Source organism: Chenopodium album, chromosome 22 (genome assembly GCF_948465745.1).
Source record: "Chenopodium album chromosome 22, dcCheAlbu1.1, whole genome shotgun sequence".
Lineage (NCBI taxonomy): Eukaryota > Viridiplantae > Streptophyta > Magnoliopsida > Caryophyllales > Amaranthaceae > Chenopodium > Chenopodium album.
In genome coordinates this window covers 3,871,675-3,889,010 of record NC_137855.1, presented here as the reverse complement: position 1 = coordinate 3,889,010, position 17,336 = coordinate 3,871,675, and the positions used below count along the sequence as shown (strand labels likewise).

Below are 17,336 nucleotides of genomic sequence, written 5' to 3'. Positions count from 1 at the left end.
AAATGTTGCATCGGGGACGAAGGGCAAAATCACTTAGTCTAGATTCACTGTTATGAATTAGTACGAGTATCATGAAGATTTATGTTTCAAAAACTATTTCTATTTTCAATTAATTAATGAAAGCTAAGATGTATTTCTTCCGTTGCAAGTCTCTGTTTTTAAAAGCCTTACGTTATCACGTGGCGGTAATGCTCCTAAACTACTCTCTTAATTATATTAGTATCATTATTATTGGAGAGTAATTTGGGGGTGTTACAAAGTGGTATCAGTTTTCGGGTCTTAAAAAGATTAAAATGGGAAAATAAAATTGATGGGTAGACCTAAGAAGGGCATATAGGATAGAGTTTCGCATTGTTTTATGTAAATACATACTAAGTATTTGAGTAAAAACTATTTTTTTATTTTAATTTGAATAAAGATTAATAGTGGGGATTGTTGGATTGACAATGAGCTCTGTCTAGACAGGATATGGGCTCTGGGCGACGTTGACCCTAACCTCTCCCACCTGGGATCTCATTGGTCCAACTAATCCACATTATGAATCAATTATTCAACTTATAATTATATCATATTTTCGAAATTAAAAAGTTTGAAACGTATTCGAAAATGATTTCAATCCTTACGTGAATTATGTGCATATGAGTCCAAACTATATATATATATATATATATATATATATATATACATATATTAGAGTAAAAGGATCAAATAAAATTTCAAAATATAGCAAGATTGATGGTTATTTGGGAATTTTTATATTCCAAGGTATATCGAAAGTTCATAAATTATACGTTAATTATTCCTAAATTGGAAATGGATTGAAAGGTGAATTATACTCTTATGTGAATTATGTGGTCAAGTATTTGTCGATTTGTGTCTTATAATTGTATGAAAATTATGATGAAACTTGTGATAAATTTATTTCGAGATGTTACCTATATATTGATGCTTTTTAATGACAATTTTAGGCTTGAATAACGTTTAGTACTCAAGATATTTTGTGAACAAAAGTTATCACAACTTTGAGTCTTTGTTGAACAGATGAATAATTTGTTGTAAATTCATTGTTCTTAATTACCACGTTATTCAGGACAATGTCGCTAAGGCAAGGAAACAAGAGAGGAAGTAGATCCAAAGTGAACTCGGTCATCAAAAGGCTAACTAAAATAACTGAAAACATATCCAATGTCGTTTCAAACCAAAGAAAAACCCACAACGATCTAGATAGTTTTGGGGAAGTTTTCAAAAGAGTTGCTGCAGCCAAACCACCCACCTACCTTGGCCAAGTAGACCCGGCTAGCCTAGAAAACTGGGTAAGAGAATTCGACAAACTTTTTGATGCTATCAATTGCCCCGAGGAATTAAGAGTTAACAATGCTGTCTATTACCTTAGAGAAGAAGCTGATTTATGGTGGAGTCAAAGGAAAAATGACTTGATGAGTAAACCCGAATTTGGGTGGATTGAACTTAAGGAAGCCTTGAGAGCAAAATTTTATCCTTCCTATTTAAGGAAACAAAAGTGTATGGAGTTTACTAACCTTAGAATGGGGAATATGACCATAAGTGAGTATTATAGTAAATTCATTGAATTAATGAGGTTTGCACCCGAAGTAGTACCAACTGAAGCCCTTAAAGCCCAAAGATTTGAACAGGGTCTGACTTTAACCCTTCAAGGGAAATTGGGGGGAGTAACCTTTGAAACCTTAGATGAAGTTTATGGGAGAGCAGCCCACCTTTATGGGATTAAGGGAAGAGAGTTGGAGGGGAACTATTCTGGTGAGAAAAGGAAGGTTAGTGGGAGCTTCCATGGGAATGAGAAAAAGCCTAAGACCAATGGGAATTTCAGTGGGGGTTTTAATGGAAGGAGGTATAATAGGGGTGACTTTGAAAGAGGAAATGGGAATCAAGGGATTGGAGACAAACCCAAAAGGTCCTATTTTTGTAAAAGGTGTAGGAAAGACCATCCCGGGAAAGATTGTGAAGGGAATCCAGTGAGTTGTCGTTATTGTCAAAAACTGGGTCACCGTGAGTATGAATGTTTCAAGAAAGCCTCTGATGTGCAGTCCGGTAAGACCCCTGATGTGAGGAACCAACCTAAGCCAACTCAAAACCCCGGTTTCACTCCTAAGCCTGGACCGAGTAACATTGGTGGATCTGCTTCTAAAGGTCGCGTGTTTGTGATGAATAGTCGTGAGGCCACAAACACTTCTGATGTGGTAATTGGCACTTTCTTTATCTATTCTATATCTACTAAAGTCTTGTTTGATTTGGGGGCATCTCACTCTTTTATTTCTAGAACTTTAGTAGATAAACTCAAGTTAGAAAATCCGGTGTCTGTTTCCTTAGATATTGCTATCCCATCAGGGGAAGTAATGGGTTGCACTAAGATGCATCGGGGTATACCACTTGTCATTTCAAAGGTGGAATTCCCGTCAGACTTAATTGAGCTTGACTTACAAGATCTCGATGTCATTTTGGGGATGGACTGGTTGGGTAAATACAAGGCCCAAATCGATTGCGAGGCCCAAAAGGTCACGTTGTTTGGCCCAAACAGAGTTAGGGTAACTTACCGAAGGGAAGGGAAAAAATCAGGGTTGAAGATCATATCTGCCTTGCAACTTAAGAAGTGTGTGGCAAAAGGGTATCCACTGTATATGTGTAGTTTTCAGGAGATAGAAGAAGGGGATATAGGGGATGGAAAGAATATTCCAATAGTAAATGAATTTCTTGATGTTTTTCCTGAGGAAATTCCAGGAATGCCACCTGTGAGGGATGTTGAATTTACCATAGATTTAGTACCAGGGACAGGACCCATTTCAAAGGCTCCATATAGAATGGCCCCGGTAGAGATGAAAGAGTTGAAGACTCAATTAGATGAATTGTTGGAAAAGGGATACATTCGGCCCAGCTCATCACCATGGGGTGCACCTGTTTTGTTTGTAAAGAAGAAGGATGGAAGTTTGAGGTTATGTATAGATTATCGAGAATTGAACAACGTGACAGTCAAGAATAAGTATCCGCTGCCTAGGATCGATGACTTGTTCGACCAGTTGAAGGGAGCAGGGATATTTTCGAAGATTGATTTGAGGTCAGGATATCATCAGTTAAGGATAGCAGACTCAGATATCCCAAAGAGTGCTTTTAGAACTCGTTATGGTCATTATGAATTCACTGTAATGCCGTTTGGGTTAACCAATGCACCCGCAGTTTTCATGGATTTAATGCACCGAATTTTTAGGCCATACTTGGACAAGTTTGTAGTGGTGTTTATCGATGATATTTTGGTGTATTCGAAGGATCGAGATGAGCATGAGGATCATTTGAGGGCGGTATTGTCAACCTTGAGAGAGCATCAATTGTATGCTAAACTCTCAAAATGTGAGTTTTTTCCACGGAAGGGGTATCAGTTGACCCAGCAAAGGTAAAGGCGGTAAGCGAATGGCCAACCCCGAGGAGTGTGTCGGATGTTCGGAGTTTTCTTGGGTTAGCAGGTTATTATAGAAGATTTGTTAAAGATTTTTCAAGAATTGCAAGGCCTATGACGAGTTTGATGAAGAAGGAATGTAAGTATGAGTGGACTCCGGAATGTGAGAAAGCCTTTCAGTTATTAAAATAAAAGTTGACTACGGCTCCCGTGTTAGCCCTACCAGATGGAAGTGAACAATATGAAGTATATAGTGATGCATCAAAGTTTGGGCTAGGTTGTGTGTTGATGCAAAATCGGAAAGTAATTGCTTATGCCTCGAGACAATTAAAGCCCCATGAAGTGAATTACCCCACCCATGACTTAGAGTTAGCCGCAATTGTGTTTGCCTTGAAAATTTGGAGACACTATTTATATGGGGTGACATGTAAGATTTTTACCGACCATAAGAGTTTGAAGTACATATTCACTCAAAAGGAGCTGAACATGAGACAAAGACGATGGTTGGAGTTTATTAAGGATTATGACTTAGGTATCCAGTATCATGAAGGAAAGGCTAACGTGGTGGCCGATGCTTTGAGTAGGAAGTCAAGTCATGGAGTCAATGCAATGATTCTTCCGGATCAATTGTGTGTGGAGTTTCAAAAGATGAATTTGGAGGTAATGGAGCTAGGAGAAGTAGATAAATTGCTATGTGCTTTAACTGTCAAGCCATCAATTTATGATGAGATTCGAGATAGCCAACTAGGGGATGAGAAGTTGAAAAGGATTAGAGAAAAGATCGAGGAAGGGCAAATAATGGATTTTTCAATAGCTAACTATGGGAGTATGAGATTTAAAGGAAGATGGTGTGTACCACATATTCCAAGTGATTTGAAGCAAAGGTTAATGGAAGAGGCACATAATTCTCCTTATTCAATGCATCCCGGAGGGGATAAGTTGTATAAGGGCATGAAGAAAACATTTTGGTGGCCGAATATGAAGAGAGAAGTAGCTGAATTTGTGGCTAGATGTTTGACTTGTCAAAAGGTCAAAATTGAGCATAAGAGACCGCAAGGGACGGTCCAATCCTTAGAAGTGCCTAGCTGGAAGTGGGATTCGATCTCTATGGATTTTGTGGGAGCGTTACCTAGGACAAGATCAGGAAACGATACGATTTGGGTTATAGTAGATCGATTAACTAAGTCTGCAACATTCATCCCAATGAAGAGTACATGGACGATGGATCAATTGGGGAGAGCGTATGTGAAGTTTGTGGTTCGGTACCACGGGGTGCCAAAGGACATTATTTCAGACAGGGATTCGAGGTTTCTGTCTAACTTCTGGCAAGGTTTGCAAAAGGCGATGGGGACTAATTTGTTGATGAGCACCGCATTTTACCCTGCAACTGATGGTCAGACGGAGAGGACGATACAAACCTTGGAGGACATGTTGAGATCATGTGTAATGGAGTACCAAGGCTCTTGGGAAGATCATTTGGACTTAATAGAGTTCTCTTATAACAACAGTCATCATGCGAGTATTGGGATGGCACCATTTGAAGCATTGTATGGGCGAAAATGTAGGAGCCCCATATGTTGGAATGATATAAGTGAAACTGTTGTGCTTGGGCCAGAATTGATCGAGGAAACAGTAAAACAAGTAAAAATGATCCGAGAGAAAATCAAGGCTGCACAAGATCGCCAGAAGAGTTATGCAGACTTGAAAAGGAGAGATGTGGAATATGAAGTAGGTGAGAAAGTCTTGTTAAAGATATCTCCAATGAAGGGCGTAATGAGGTTCGGGAAAAAAGGGAAATTAAGCCCTAAATACATTGGCCCATGCAAAATCATCCAAAAGATAGGAAGGGTAGCTTACAAGTTGGAATTGCCTAATGAGTTAGAAAGAGTCCACAATGTATTCCACGTAAGCCAAATCCGGAAGTACATACCAGATATTTCACACGTCTTACAACCCGAAACCATTGAAATGGATGAAAACTTGACCTACGAGGAAAGGCCTGTAAAGATTTTAGATAGCAAGGTGAGGAGCACAAGAAACAAAGATATTAAAATAGTCAAGGTATTATGGTCAAATCATAAGATGGAAGAAGCTACTTGGGAAGCAGAAGCCGACATGAGGAAGAGGTACCCTGAGTTATTTCCCGAGGTTAGTAGTCGAGTTACGGGGGCGTAACTCCTTTTAAGGGGGGTAGAATGCGATAGAGTTTCGCGCTTTTTGCTCTTTATGTAGTTTTAAGTTGTTTATTAGCCCATTTTAGGTTGTGCATGAGTCAATTTGAATTAATTTAAGTCGTTATACAAATTTTTAATCAAGAGTTTCGAGGTCGAAACTTCTTTTAAGGGGGGTAGACTGTAATACCCCTAATTTTTAAACCAATTTAATTATTATTAATTATAATTATTAAGCATAAGTATGTCTTATTTCGGATCTTATAATCCCGTTTATAAAAATGGACGAATAATTTTCCTATACGCTTATAAAATATTTTCTTAAGATGCTTAGATTATTAAATTATTAATTTTTCCTATAAACATATTACAACTTTCAAGTGGATTTTTAATAAGAAATTGTACATAATTTCCTAAACTCTAATTATAAAATTATCATTTTAAATATGAGCCTTATTTCATGAACATAGTTTGGGCAAGTAAGCCATTTATTCTAACCCATATGACTACTTAAGCCCAATTGATATTTACAACCCAACTCATAATTTTAGCCAAAAAAAAAAGGAAAAAGAAAATAAAATTTCATCCCCAATCACCACAAACTACGTTCATCTTCTCCATTCCTCCATGAAAGCTTTATCAAGTTAGCTTTTTCCAACTAACACCTCTCCCAACTATAATTTCTGACTACATTCACCCTCACCCTCCACATGTAACTCATCTACTCCATCACCATTATCAAACTTGCTCCCAACCATTAGATTTCACCTCCAAATTAACCAATTGCAATTCAAAGTTTCACCTCCAAAACAACCAATTGCAAATTAAAGTTACAACCTTTAATCTTATTTTAATCCCTAATTTTCCCTATAAATAGAGCAAGGATCTTGAACAAATTCATTAGCAAAGTATACTCCCAAATTTTCAGCAAATTGAAATACCCAAAACCCATTTTTTTTCCTCTTTCTCTCTCCTCCGCGCCACCACCGACCACACCACCACCACCTGGCCGCGAGCCACCAGCCGCACCACCACCACCTCGCCGGCGTACCACCGCCGCCCCTGCTGCCCAGCCAGCCACACCACCAACCCACAACACCTCCTTCGTAGTTCCTATACAAACAAACCAAAACCAAAAAAAAAATAATGATTAGTTTGGTCTTTTAATTAGTTCATCTATATTATTATTAAAACTCCAAGACAAGGAGTGTCATTTTGCCATTTGTTCTTTCTTTTTTGTTATTTTGCCACGTCACTTTAAATTTTTGCCACGTCACTTTTGCTATTGTGGTTAAATATGCTTGATTTAGTTTACACCTTAGAATAATGATCAATTGAAATATTGATTTCAACTTAAAAGAAAGAGAAGATGTTACTTGCAAATCAATAGACTAGCCATTATTAATAATTAGTTTTGTCATAATTGAATAATTAAAATATTTTTAAATTGCTTTGACCCATTTAATTTGTAATATATGTAACTAATATGTATTCAATATATTTATCCCTATAAATTAACTATCCAAGGAAATGATACACTAAACATTCTAAACCTCTTGGAGAAACATTTTATTACTGGGTCAGTATTGTGTTAGGTGAGTATATGTTTACTCTACCTTACATGGCATGCAATGGATATATTTTGCATACTTAACTCATATTTTTTACACATTTAATAAATCACCCTAAATTAATTATGGCCTGATGATGGTGTAATATGTAGGATTTGCTATAAGTAGCATTTTGGTTTGGTGATTGTGTAATATGTAGGATTTGCTATATATTAATACGAGATTCCATTGGTTGATTTTCTTTATATATAATTCACTCAAAAGTTAGTGCGTGTATTTTTTTTTATTATTCACTATTTATGCTCAGGGGTTGAATATTGGTTTGATGATTCATTTGTGCATCCAATTTGAAAATGATATTACATCTTTTTTAAAAAAAAAAACGATATAATCATATAATGCATGTAATTATTTGTCATGTAATTGAATATGAAGAAGAGAAACAAGCCCGGGGCATTGCCCGGGTCACTAACTAGTTTATTTGATACAAAACCCACCAAAACTAATTAAAAGTAAGTGGGCCTTCTCCTAAACACTTCTATTTTGGGCTAATTGATTGTAAACAATTATTATTTTCTTTACTTATTATTATTACTTATATGCTACTATGCACTACTACTACTACTTCTTACTTATTATTATTATTATTACTACTACTACTACTACTACTACTACTACTACTACTACTATTACTATTATTATTACTATTATTATTATTATTGTTATTATTGATTATTACTAAAGATTTATTTATAAAAGTATTAATTTTATAAAAAGGACGTAATTAATATTTAAGTTGTTCATGCACAACTAGATTAGAGTTTGTGCTCTATGTCTTTGGGTTTATTGTTGAAGAGTTATTGAATAAGAGTTATTGGTTATTGTAGGGGGAATTTCAAGATCGTAATTAGGAGTTTCGTACTTGTGTGAAAAGATCAAGGTACGTATTCGTGGCTAGATCTTTAACTATGTGATTTTATTCATAAATGTGTTTTATGTTTTGAATGATGAACTATGTTTGAATGTTTACCAATGATTTATGAATGTTTATAAAATAAATCGTGTAAGCTTGTTTTAATAAAAACGATTGTTTGATATTTAAATGCTTTATAAGCTTGGTTGTAAACTTACTTGGTTTACTAAATTGTTTAAAAAGGAAATGTTATCATTTTAATCATCCCATATATGGGAATTGGAAGATTGATTTATCAAAGATGTTTATTGGATTTTCTTGACTCCCACTATGCGGAGATAAATGATAAGACTATGAGCTTTGTATGATCTAGTCTTTCCTTGAGTATAGACTATGTAAATGAGTTACTAGCTTGAGGGGTGTGCACACTTAGGTTGGGAAAATTGTTTATGAAATGGTTGATTATCCAACCTTTATTGGAAAATACTTTAGAGAATTGTAAATTTTGGATGTTTTCCAAAATATGAAATCTTGTCTATGGAAAGTTTGAATAACCATGTTTTCATGAGAATTATATATTTCGAAAGAAAATGTTAATCAACTAAATTAATTTACGTATTTAGCACTTATATGTACTTAGCATTTTGCTAACGCGTATTTCTCTTTTGTTTTGGCTTGGCCCTACTTATCATTTATGATGAGTAGATAGGTGATGGCGACGAGTCAACGTGAGCTAAATGTTGCATCGGGGACGAAGGGCAAAATCACTTAGTCTAGATTCACTGTTATGAATTAGTACGAGTATCATGAAGATTTATGTTTCAAAAACTATTTCTATTTTCAATTAATTAATGAAAGCTAAGATGTATTTCTTCCGTTGCAAGTCTCTGTTTTTAAAAGCCTTACGTTATCACGTGGCGGTAATGCTCCTAAACTACTCTCTTAATTATATTAATATCATTATTATTGGAGAGTAATTTGGGGGTGTTACAGTAATTGTTACAAAATAATACAAATTATAATTCTTATATTAGTTAGGTTCATTTTTAGCGTTTAATACTTATATTTATACATGCATTAAGCTATTTGTATTTATGTTAGGTATCAATAATACTTTTTTATGTTACAAATTAGTTAAATTCAACATATTCTTATTATTTATAATTTATTTAATTTAGCATAGATTGGGTAACCGGGTAGCCAACCGGTTCTGGTTCCAAAAAGTTCAGAATTGGAATTGAAATTGGTTATAATCGGGTCCTTAATTTATCACCCAGAATTGGAACCACCGGGTCCAATATCGGTTTCGGACCCGCCGATTCCTAATCGAGTAGTAACCGGTTCCGATTCTAATTCCGGGTACCCGGAAGTTTTGCTCACCCCTAATAGAAAGTAATCATGCTAATAAAATGCATTTTCAAATCTAACATCTTCACTTTACATGCTTACAAGTTACAGTTGCAAGTTAGCTACCCAAACCCCTTCCATTTGCCTGCGCCGGCGATTCACACAACAGAGACACGAAATAGCCGGGACCCAATTCTCACTGCCCACCGCACTGATCACCGGTAACCTCTGTATCTCTCTATCTACTTGAATTCCATTCGCTGAATGCTGAAATGTATGCAATTTCCCCATTTTTTCGATGTCTAAAAGCAGTTAATCGCCACTACAATATTCCCTTTTATTCCATCATATCTCTTCATTTTCATGTAAGATTGTTTAGTACTTCAAATTCTACTCAAATTAATGAAACCCCAGAAAATTTAAACCCAATTTCTGCGATTTCTGAGCTCATAGCTAAGCAGCATTGGAGGGAGTTGAAAAGGACTTACCTAAGTACATCAAATCCTAATGAAATTCTGCAACAATTGATTGATTCTAAGTCTGACCCACGATTGATTCTTCAGTATTTCAAATGGTTGGAGATGGAACATGAATACTGTGTTTCACATGACACTAAGATGTATTTAGAGGTTTTTCATATGTTAGCTAGGGAGAAATTGTATGGGGAGATTAGGAAATTGTTGAATGGGTTTGTGAAGAAAGGGGAGTACTCGAATTCGGAGGTGTTTCATATTCTTTCGACGAAGTTTGCTGACTTTTATGGGATTAATTCGGTGATTGTTGATATGCTGGTTCAGACATGTGTGAAGAATCTGAAGGTGGGTTTGGCAGTTGAGGCGGTTAGAAGAGCTTGGGATTATGGGTTTAGGTTATCTGTTTTATCGTGTAACCCATTGTTAAGTGCTTTGGTTGATGAAAGGGAGACAAAAGTTATGGAGTATGTGTTCAAGGAGATGATTAGGAGGGGGGTTAAGCTTGATATTACGACGTTTAACACAGTCATTAATGGGTTTTGTAAAGTTGGTCAGCTGCAAAGGGCAAATGATCTTTTGGAGGATATCAAATTATGGGGTCTATCTCCGTCGGTTGTCACTTATAATACTCTTATTGATGGGTATTGCAAGATGGCAAGGGTTGGAAAGATGTATAAAGCAGATGTCTTTTTGAAAGAAATGGTGTCAATGAACATCAGTCCGAATGAGATCACCTACAATACTCTTATTGATGGATTCTGTAAGGATCAAAACTTGCCCTCTGCTTTGAAGGTTTATAAAGAAATGAAATGTCAAGGATTGAAACCTAATGTTGTCACATACAACACATTAATTAGGGGGTTTTGTGGTGATGGGAAAATTGATGAAGCTTTAGAATTAAGAAATGATATGTCTCTTCAAGCTTTGAAGCCAAATATCATAACTTATAATATCCTCATCAATGGCTATGCTAAGAAGGGGATGGTCAAAGAAGCTAGGGAGCTGCTGAAAGACGCTGATAGAATTGGTGTAACTCCTAGTGCTGTGACTTTCAATACTTTGATTGATGCTTATTGCAAGGCTGGGATGATGGATGAAGCGGTTGCATTGCTGAATTTAATGTTGGAGCGGAACATTTCCCCAAATATCTCAACTTATAATTGCTTGATTGGTGGCTTTTATAAAAACGAGGATTTTGGAGCGGCTGATGATATCTTAAAAGAAATGAAAAGTGTTGGGCTCCAAGCTGATACCGTGACATATAACATAAGGATAGGTGCTCTTTGCCAGAAAGGCAATACAAGAAACGCAGCTAAGCTACTGGATCAAATGTTAGAGATGGGTTTGACTCCAACTCATGTGACATATAATACCTTAATTGATGGCTACTGTGCTAAAGGAAATCTCAGGGATGCCATGAATATGAGATTGAGAATGGATAAAGCTGGTAAGAGAGCAAATGTTGTGACATATAATCTCTTGATAAAGGGTCTTTGTAGCAAAGGCAAGCTACAAGAAGCAAACAAGCTTCTTAATGAGATGTTGGGGAAGGGTTTGGTCCCTAACCGGATCACCTATGATATAATCAAGGAGGAAATGATGGAGAAAGGATTTTCTCCTGATATTGATGGACACCTTTACCAATCTTCCGTGCCTTAATCAGGCAAGGGGGTTATTGCTTGTGTTTTGATATCCCTATTTGTTAGCAGTTGATGATATTAGATGCTACTTGCTAAACTTTGGCTGCCGAGTTTCCCTCTTGAACAGAAACTCACCCGTTGGCAGAGGGGCAGAGAAGAAGAAGATTACATTGGCCCCGGATCCCCCACCGTCTTGTTATTGGACCCTGGATTATGTCACTGACTTGTAGGTTCTGTTATCACTCTCTTGATTGAGAATTACTTCAACTATAATATTGGTGGCAGGCTGGCTGAAAGAAGCTGATGGGTGAAGTTTTGCTATTTAACAGACAGGTTCTTAATCTGGAGATCAATCCTCTTATCGTACTGGGTTACAGAGGTACAATCAGCCTTTTGCTCTTGTTCCTAGTGTATATCATTTTAAATTAATTATTGGTGCTAGACGCCATTGTCTCTTTTGAGCCATGCTTACAATTTGGAATGAGGGGAATTATACAATAACTGGATTTTCTTCTATTGTTGAATATGTATAATGTGTTTATTCAAACTCGATTCCAGTGTGATGCATGCAATTATTGTTGAATCTGGTGCAGTGATTATTGTCTTAATAACTAGAATAGATGCTGATTATCACTTATTCAGGTTCGGTGAAGTACAGTCAACTGGATCAAGTCTTCATACCCAGAGTTGTGCTCCAATAGGGTTTGCCGAGCTTGTTAAAAATGCTCAAGCAGTGCTGAGGACTGCTAAAATGCTGATGGGTTATTAGTTAGAACGGCTAGAAGTATCATCTTGCACCTTTACATCTATAATTTTGTCAGGTTAGGTCATCCAGTATGAAAATAAGATTTCATCAACTATGGAGGAAAACCTCATTGTCGTGAAGTTTTTATTCTGTGGTACTAACTAGATGCATGTATGAGTTTTCTTTGTGACATCAATGAATTCATAGACCGTCTTCCCCTTTGAATATGATATGGAGTGAATTGTACAGCAAGCAAAATACTATTGATCAGAAATGAGAATTTAGTAAATCTCAAGTTTGGTATCTATATTGAGTATTCATTGAAATTTTATTTTAAGTAGAGGTAAAATCTAAATTGACTGATGATCTCATAATTGAGCTGATCCCTAGCAACATTGAACATATTGTAATTGCTAGAGGCGGCTAGAGCTTGGTGATGGCTTGGAAAGTCATCCAAATGTGCCGCGTTTTAGCTACCTTGTATCTCAAATATAAGTTGCTGCATATGTTGGTGGATTTAAGATAAGTATTATTTGCACGTCCAATAGCTGGATTTTTGGGATGTAACTGATGCAAGTCATTAAAAATTGATTAAAATATTTACCTTGTTGAGCCCTTGAGTTGATACCTTGTTAACAACCAAATTAATCTTATTGTATCTTCATCATATTCTGAAAATACTATCACAGAATGTCAATTTACCTTAGCCTAATTTGTTACCAACTTGTATATTTTATCTACCTTACATCAATAAACTAAAGTATATTTTTATTTTGAGATGTACCTAAATAATACTCATATTACTCTTCCAATTATACTCGAGCAAATCCAATAAAAACAAATGAATACATAGAGAATAGAGAGTGTATCAAGGCTTATTATAATACTTAATACTCCGTATTTGATTATTAAGCGAAATTTATATTAAAATAACATGTAATCAGATGCAAGTGATGTAACTCATTAAATTACAATTAGATTAGGAGAATGAGTGATTGAGTGGACAATTGATAACTTTCACCTTCCGAGAAAATATAAAGGATTTATTTTTTTAATTTTAATTATTATAAATTAAATGAAATTTGGAGACTGCTCCTGTACGCGTCGTTTAGTATCGACCTTGAACATCCACGGATAACAAACGACGAGTCTTTGGTCAGTGGTCAAGCATTCATTCCCACTGATTAGGCTACGCTTTACAACCTTCCGCGTTTATTCTCTATTTGATGAGCAAATTCTTCCTTCATTAGTAAGTTAATTCATTTAATTTTTACCCTTTTTCCGAATATAATCTGCAATTAATTAAACAGCAAATAAAGTTATTAAATTGTTTGATGGAATTCTGAGATAAAAGGGTTCATCCATGGATTTTGATTTGAATAAGAAGAGAATTCAGCTTCTTCTCTTCATTGCTGGAATCATCGTTCTCAGCATTGCAGGTATAATTTCTGCTTATAATTTTCCCTTTTTTGTTTTGTTTATATAAATTTTGTTTGTATAAAATTTGCTTTATTTTATTGATTATATGATTAAATCTTGACTGGGTTATTGCGGGCGATTTCATAATTGTATTATTTAATTAATTTGATCTGATTGGAGGGAAGGTTCAATAGATTAGGTTTAATGATTGTTAAATATTATATAATGATAATATTATTAGAATAGCTTGAATCTGAGTGGCTTTGGAATGAATTTGATTAAGGGCTCTTACGGTTCTTGTGATGATAAAATGGAAAATAGGAATAGATCATACAAATATTTGTAAGGGGGTTGTTACATGAAATTTAGGGGTGTAAGTGAGACGAGTCGAGTCGAGTTGTGTATTATTATGCTCTGTTCAAGCTTATTGAACTTAGTTGTGTGGCTTTAAACTCGAGATTGCGTTTAAATCAGAGCTTGATAACTTGTTGGAGCATTGATTAGTTTTAGTTTAGTAATTAGTATATTTGAGCTCGGTGTATGTATCAAATAGGGTTTAGTCCTTTACTCCTATAGCTAGGTTTGCTCTTAATCACTTGTTTGGTTATAATCTAGCACCAAAAAAAAAAATTGTTTGATTATACTAGCTCGTTTAGTCGTGATAAATTTAGATGCAAGTAGAAGTATCTTATGAAAACATTAAAATACAAAGCTTATAAAATAGAAAAGTTTGAACCGAAATTAATATATTTATGAATTCCAAAAACAAATTTCAAGATCTAATGACTCTTAATGGTCTTTTTAATCAACCAAAATTGAGCTTTATATCAAACCATTATTCTTGGACTTTAATAGATGAGGTTTTTATGAATGTGAAGGACTTAATCGTGATCATAAATTGCAGAGCACTCATATACTCATAACTTCATAAGAGTACTGTTGGAGGCAGTTGTGTGTCTAGCATATTTACTTATGTGCATGTTACATGAGTGATAAATAAAGGAGGGAGAGGGATACTGAGAAAGAGGAAGAGATGGAAGGTAGGATAAAAGAGGAAAGGATGTGGGGGATCTGAAGAGAGGGATATGAGGATATAGGATCGTGAATTTCTGTGGTCTTGGCTCCAAGATAGGCAGGGAAAGGAGAATGAAGGGGGATATATGCGTTGCTAACTAGCTGTGAGTTGCTACAGTAATTTGTTAAGGTATACCACTACCATGCGAATCAAACCAGTATTTATTCTATGAATTGACAGTCTAGGAAGTTTCTGATCTGGACAGCTTTATTCCTTGTTAGTCAAGATTATACGAAAAGCCGTTTTATGTAGCCAAATAATGTGATCGTAATATATAGTAACAGCAGAGTAAGAACCAACACAAGGAGCAAGGGCAAGAGCTTTATTGAGTTAACGACCAAGAAGCAGTGCAGCTAACTTTCTAATTAGCTTTTGCGACTTTGGTTCATTATTTTGGACATAAATAAGAATCTTTCGCAAATTAAGTTTCTGTTGCTAGTTTGGTACCTTTTGGGAACAAGGTATGAGAGGTCGGGTCCTGTAAGGTTGTCAAGAATGTATCTTTGCGCTGAATGTTAGAAACTATATTCATGTTTTTTGGCTGGTTACAGTTGTAGCATTTCTTTCAACTTCTCAAGCATCTCTGCTGGGATCAATTATTCGTCAACTTACCACATTTTCTGACTCCATTGTTTGATTATTGAAAAAAGAGTATGGCGGTGAATACTGAAGAGTAGATTCAGTTAAATCTCAGATTAAATTATTAGCTGCTCAAAATCAGGAATAACTGGCAGGTTACCGAAACCTTAAGAAGTTACTGAACAGAAATTTATGGAAAATTGTAGCTATCTTTGAAATTCAAGAGAGGCCTTATAAATATGACCGTCACAACGTCCCTTGGCTCTATTGCTCTAGTATCACTGAGCTTTGACAAATTTGAAACTGCTTTTTATGTGTGTCATTTCTGTTCCTCCCCACCCAAAAAAAAAAAAAAAAAAAAAGAATCTGGAGTATTACTAAGAAGTGTGAAGATTAGTTTGCTCTATGATCCTCTGAGGACAGTCCCTAGGCATTTGCTTTCTACCATATTTTTCATAAGGTGTGTTGCTTGGCTGTTTTAATTCTGAAATTGAAGTTGTGATGACTGGGATGCATGTTTTGAAGAAGTGCAAATCCGTCATTATAGTTGGCATTTTTTCGGTTTTTACTGCAGATTGCTAATATCCTTGTAGTACGATTTGGTCATTTAATTGTTTTAGATGGATCATCATTTCTTATTTGCATATCCTTCTGTCAAGAACATCATAAATCACTCTTGCACTTTGCAGCTGAAAAAAGCAGGAAGCTGGTGGGGGAAGAAGCAGCATCCAAGAGTGGGCAATTTACTTTCCTGAACTGTTTTGATTTGGGATCAGGTTCGTTAGCATGCTCAGTTAAGGAGGGTGTGAAACTCTACGTCAACAGTTTTCAATCTGCTCATGTTGAGTTAGCCAGGAGCCGAGCAATTGAGAGTACACTGAGTGATGCAATGTCACAGGGATTGCAAGCCAAAGATGCGGCTAATCAAGCCGCCAAAGAAGGAAAAAAGGCTGCTAAATTGGCGTCCCGACAGGCTAGGAGGATCACAGGACCAATCATATCTAGTGGGTGGGACTTCTTTGAAGCCATTTACTTTGGAGGTACAATGACAGAGGGCTTTCTCAGGGCAGGCGGGACCTTGGTTGGGACCTACTCTGTAGGATTCCTTGGGGAACAGAGGTTTGGGAGGTTTGGCTACCTCGTTGGAAGCCAAGTGGGAAGTTGGGTTGGTGGAAGAATAGGGTTAATGGTCTACGATGTGGTGAATGGTGTCAACTACATGCTTCAGTTCAGTCAAAGCGAGGTAAGTGAAATTTATGAATCTCAAGACGTTTATGCATCTCAAGACGTTTATGAATCTCAAGAAGGTTATGAATATCAAGAATATGTATCTGAAGAATTGTAGGATTCACGTAATTTAACTGTCTGGCTTTTACCTGATCAAGATTATCTTAGCAGAGATGCAGAGCTGGAACTTGAAGCCATTGTAATACGATTCTTTTGCTTGCATTTTGTGTCAATGGTAGATAGATAGAATATTAATACCAAATATAAGATATCACTTGCTGGAAAAAAATATTGTAAATTCATTAAGTATTATACTACTCTGTGATCAGTAGTTACTGAAACAACTGGATGTGCAACTCTGTTACTCTAACAGCCATTAAAAACAATAGCCAAAGACCTGGAAATGTGATAATATGAAGGTTATGGAAAATTTGCAATTGGAATTTTTAAGGTGAAGTTGGATCCTTTTCTATACTATAGAGTTAAAGATTCAGAATTTAACCTTTTTTAAGATCCAGAAACAGAAAAATAAAGATAAAAAAACTAAAAAAGTGAAATATATGTATAAACAAAATGTATTTAAAGCTTTCTCTTTCAAAAAAAAAAAAAAAAAAAAAAAAAAAAAAAAAAAAAAAATCTAAAACTTTTAATAATTGAAATTTGAAGACAGCAATCATTTTTTTTTTTTTTAATTATAAACATAGTGATAATTGTCATTTCTCAAAGATTTTAGTGTCTGCTGTTACTCATTG

The 17,336-nt window shown here is 35.6% G+C and overlaps 3 protein-coding genes across 3 annotated transcripts; all 3 read left to right on the top strand.

Annotated features, from left to right (window-relative positions):
- The first annotated feature begins 1,094 nt into the window (after positions 1 to 1,094).
- On the top strand, positions 1,095 to 5,599 carry LOC145606245 (uncharacterized). Its single transcript, XM_081662279.1, has 3 exons — positions 1,095 to 3,173; positions 3,857 to 4,321; positions 4,454 to 5,599. Exons 1-3 carry the CDS (start codon positions 1,095 to 1,097, stop codon positions 5,597 to 5,599), a joined length of 3,690 nt encoding a protein of 1,229 aa, XP_081518405.1.
- A 3,931-nt stretch (positions 5,600 to 9,530) lies between these two features.
- LOC145605629 (uncharacterized) lies at positions 9,531 to 12,585 on the top strand. Its single transcript, XM_081661700.1, has 2 exons — positions 9,531 to 11,918; positions 12,182 to 12,585. The coding sequence occupies exon 1, from the start codon at positions 9,699 to 9,701 to the stop codon at positions 11,556 to 11,558; it is 1,860 nt and encodes a 619-aa protein (XP_081517826.1). The 5' UTR covers positions 9,531 to 9,698; the 3' UTR covers positions 11,559 to 11,918; positions 12,182 to 12,585.
- Positions 12,586 to 13,467: 882 nt separating this feature from the next.
- Positions 13,468 to 16,928, top strand: LOC145606046 (uncharacterized). Its single transcript, XM_081662107.1, has 2 exons — positions 13,468 to 13,723; positions 16,047 to 16,928. Exons 1-2 carry the CDS (start codon positions 13,648 to 13,650, stop codon positions 16,700 to 16,702), a joined length of 732 nt encoding a protein of 243 aa, XP_081518233.1. The 5' UTR covers positions 13,468 to 13,647; the 3' UTR covers positions 16,703 to 16,928.
- The last annotated feature ends 408 nt before the right edge of the window (positions 16,929 to 17,336 follow it).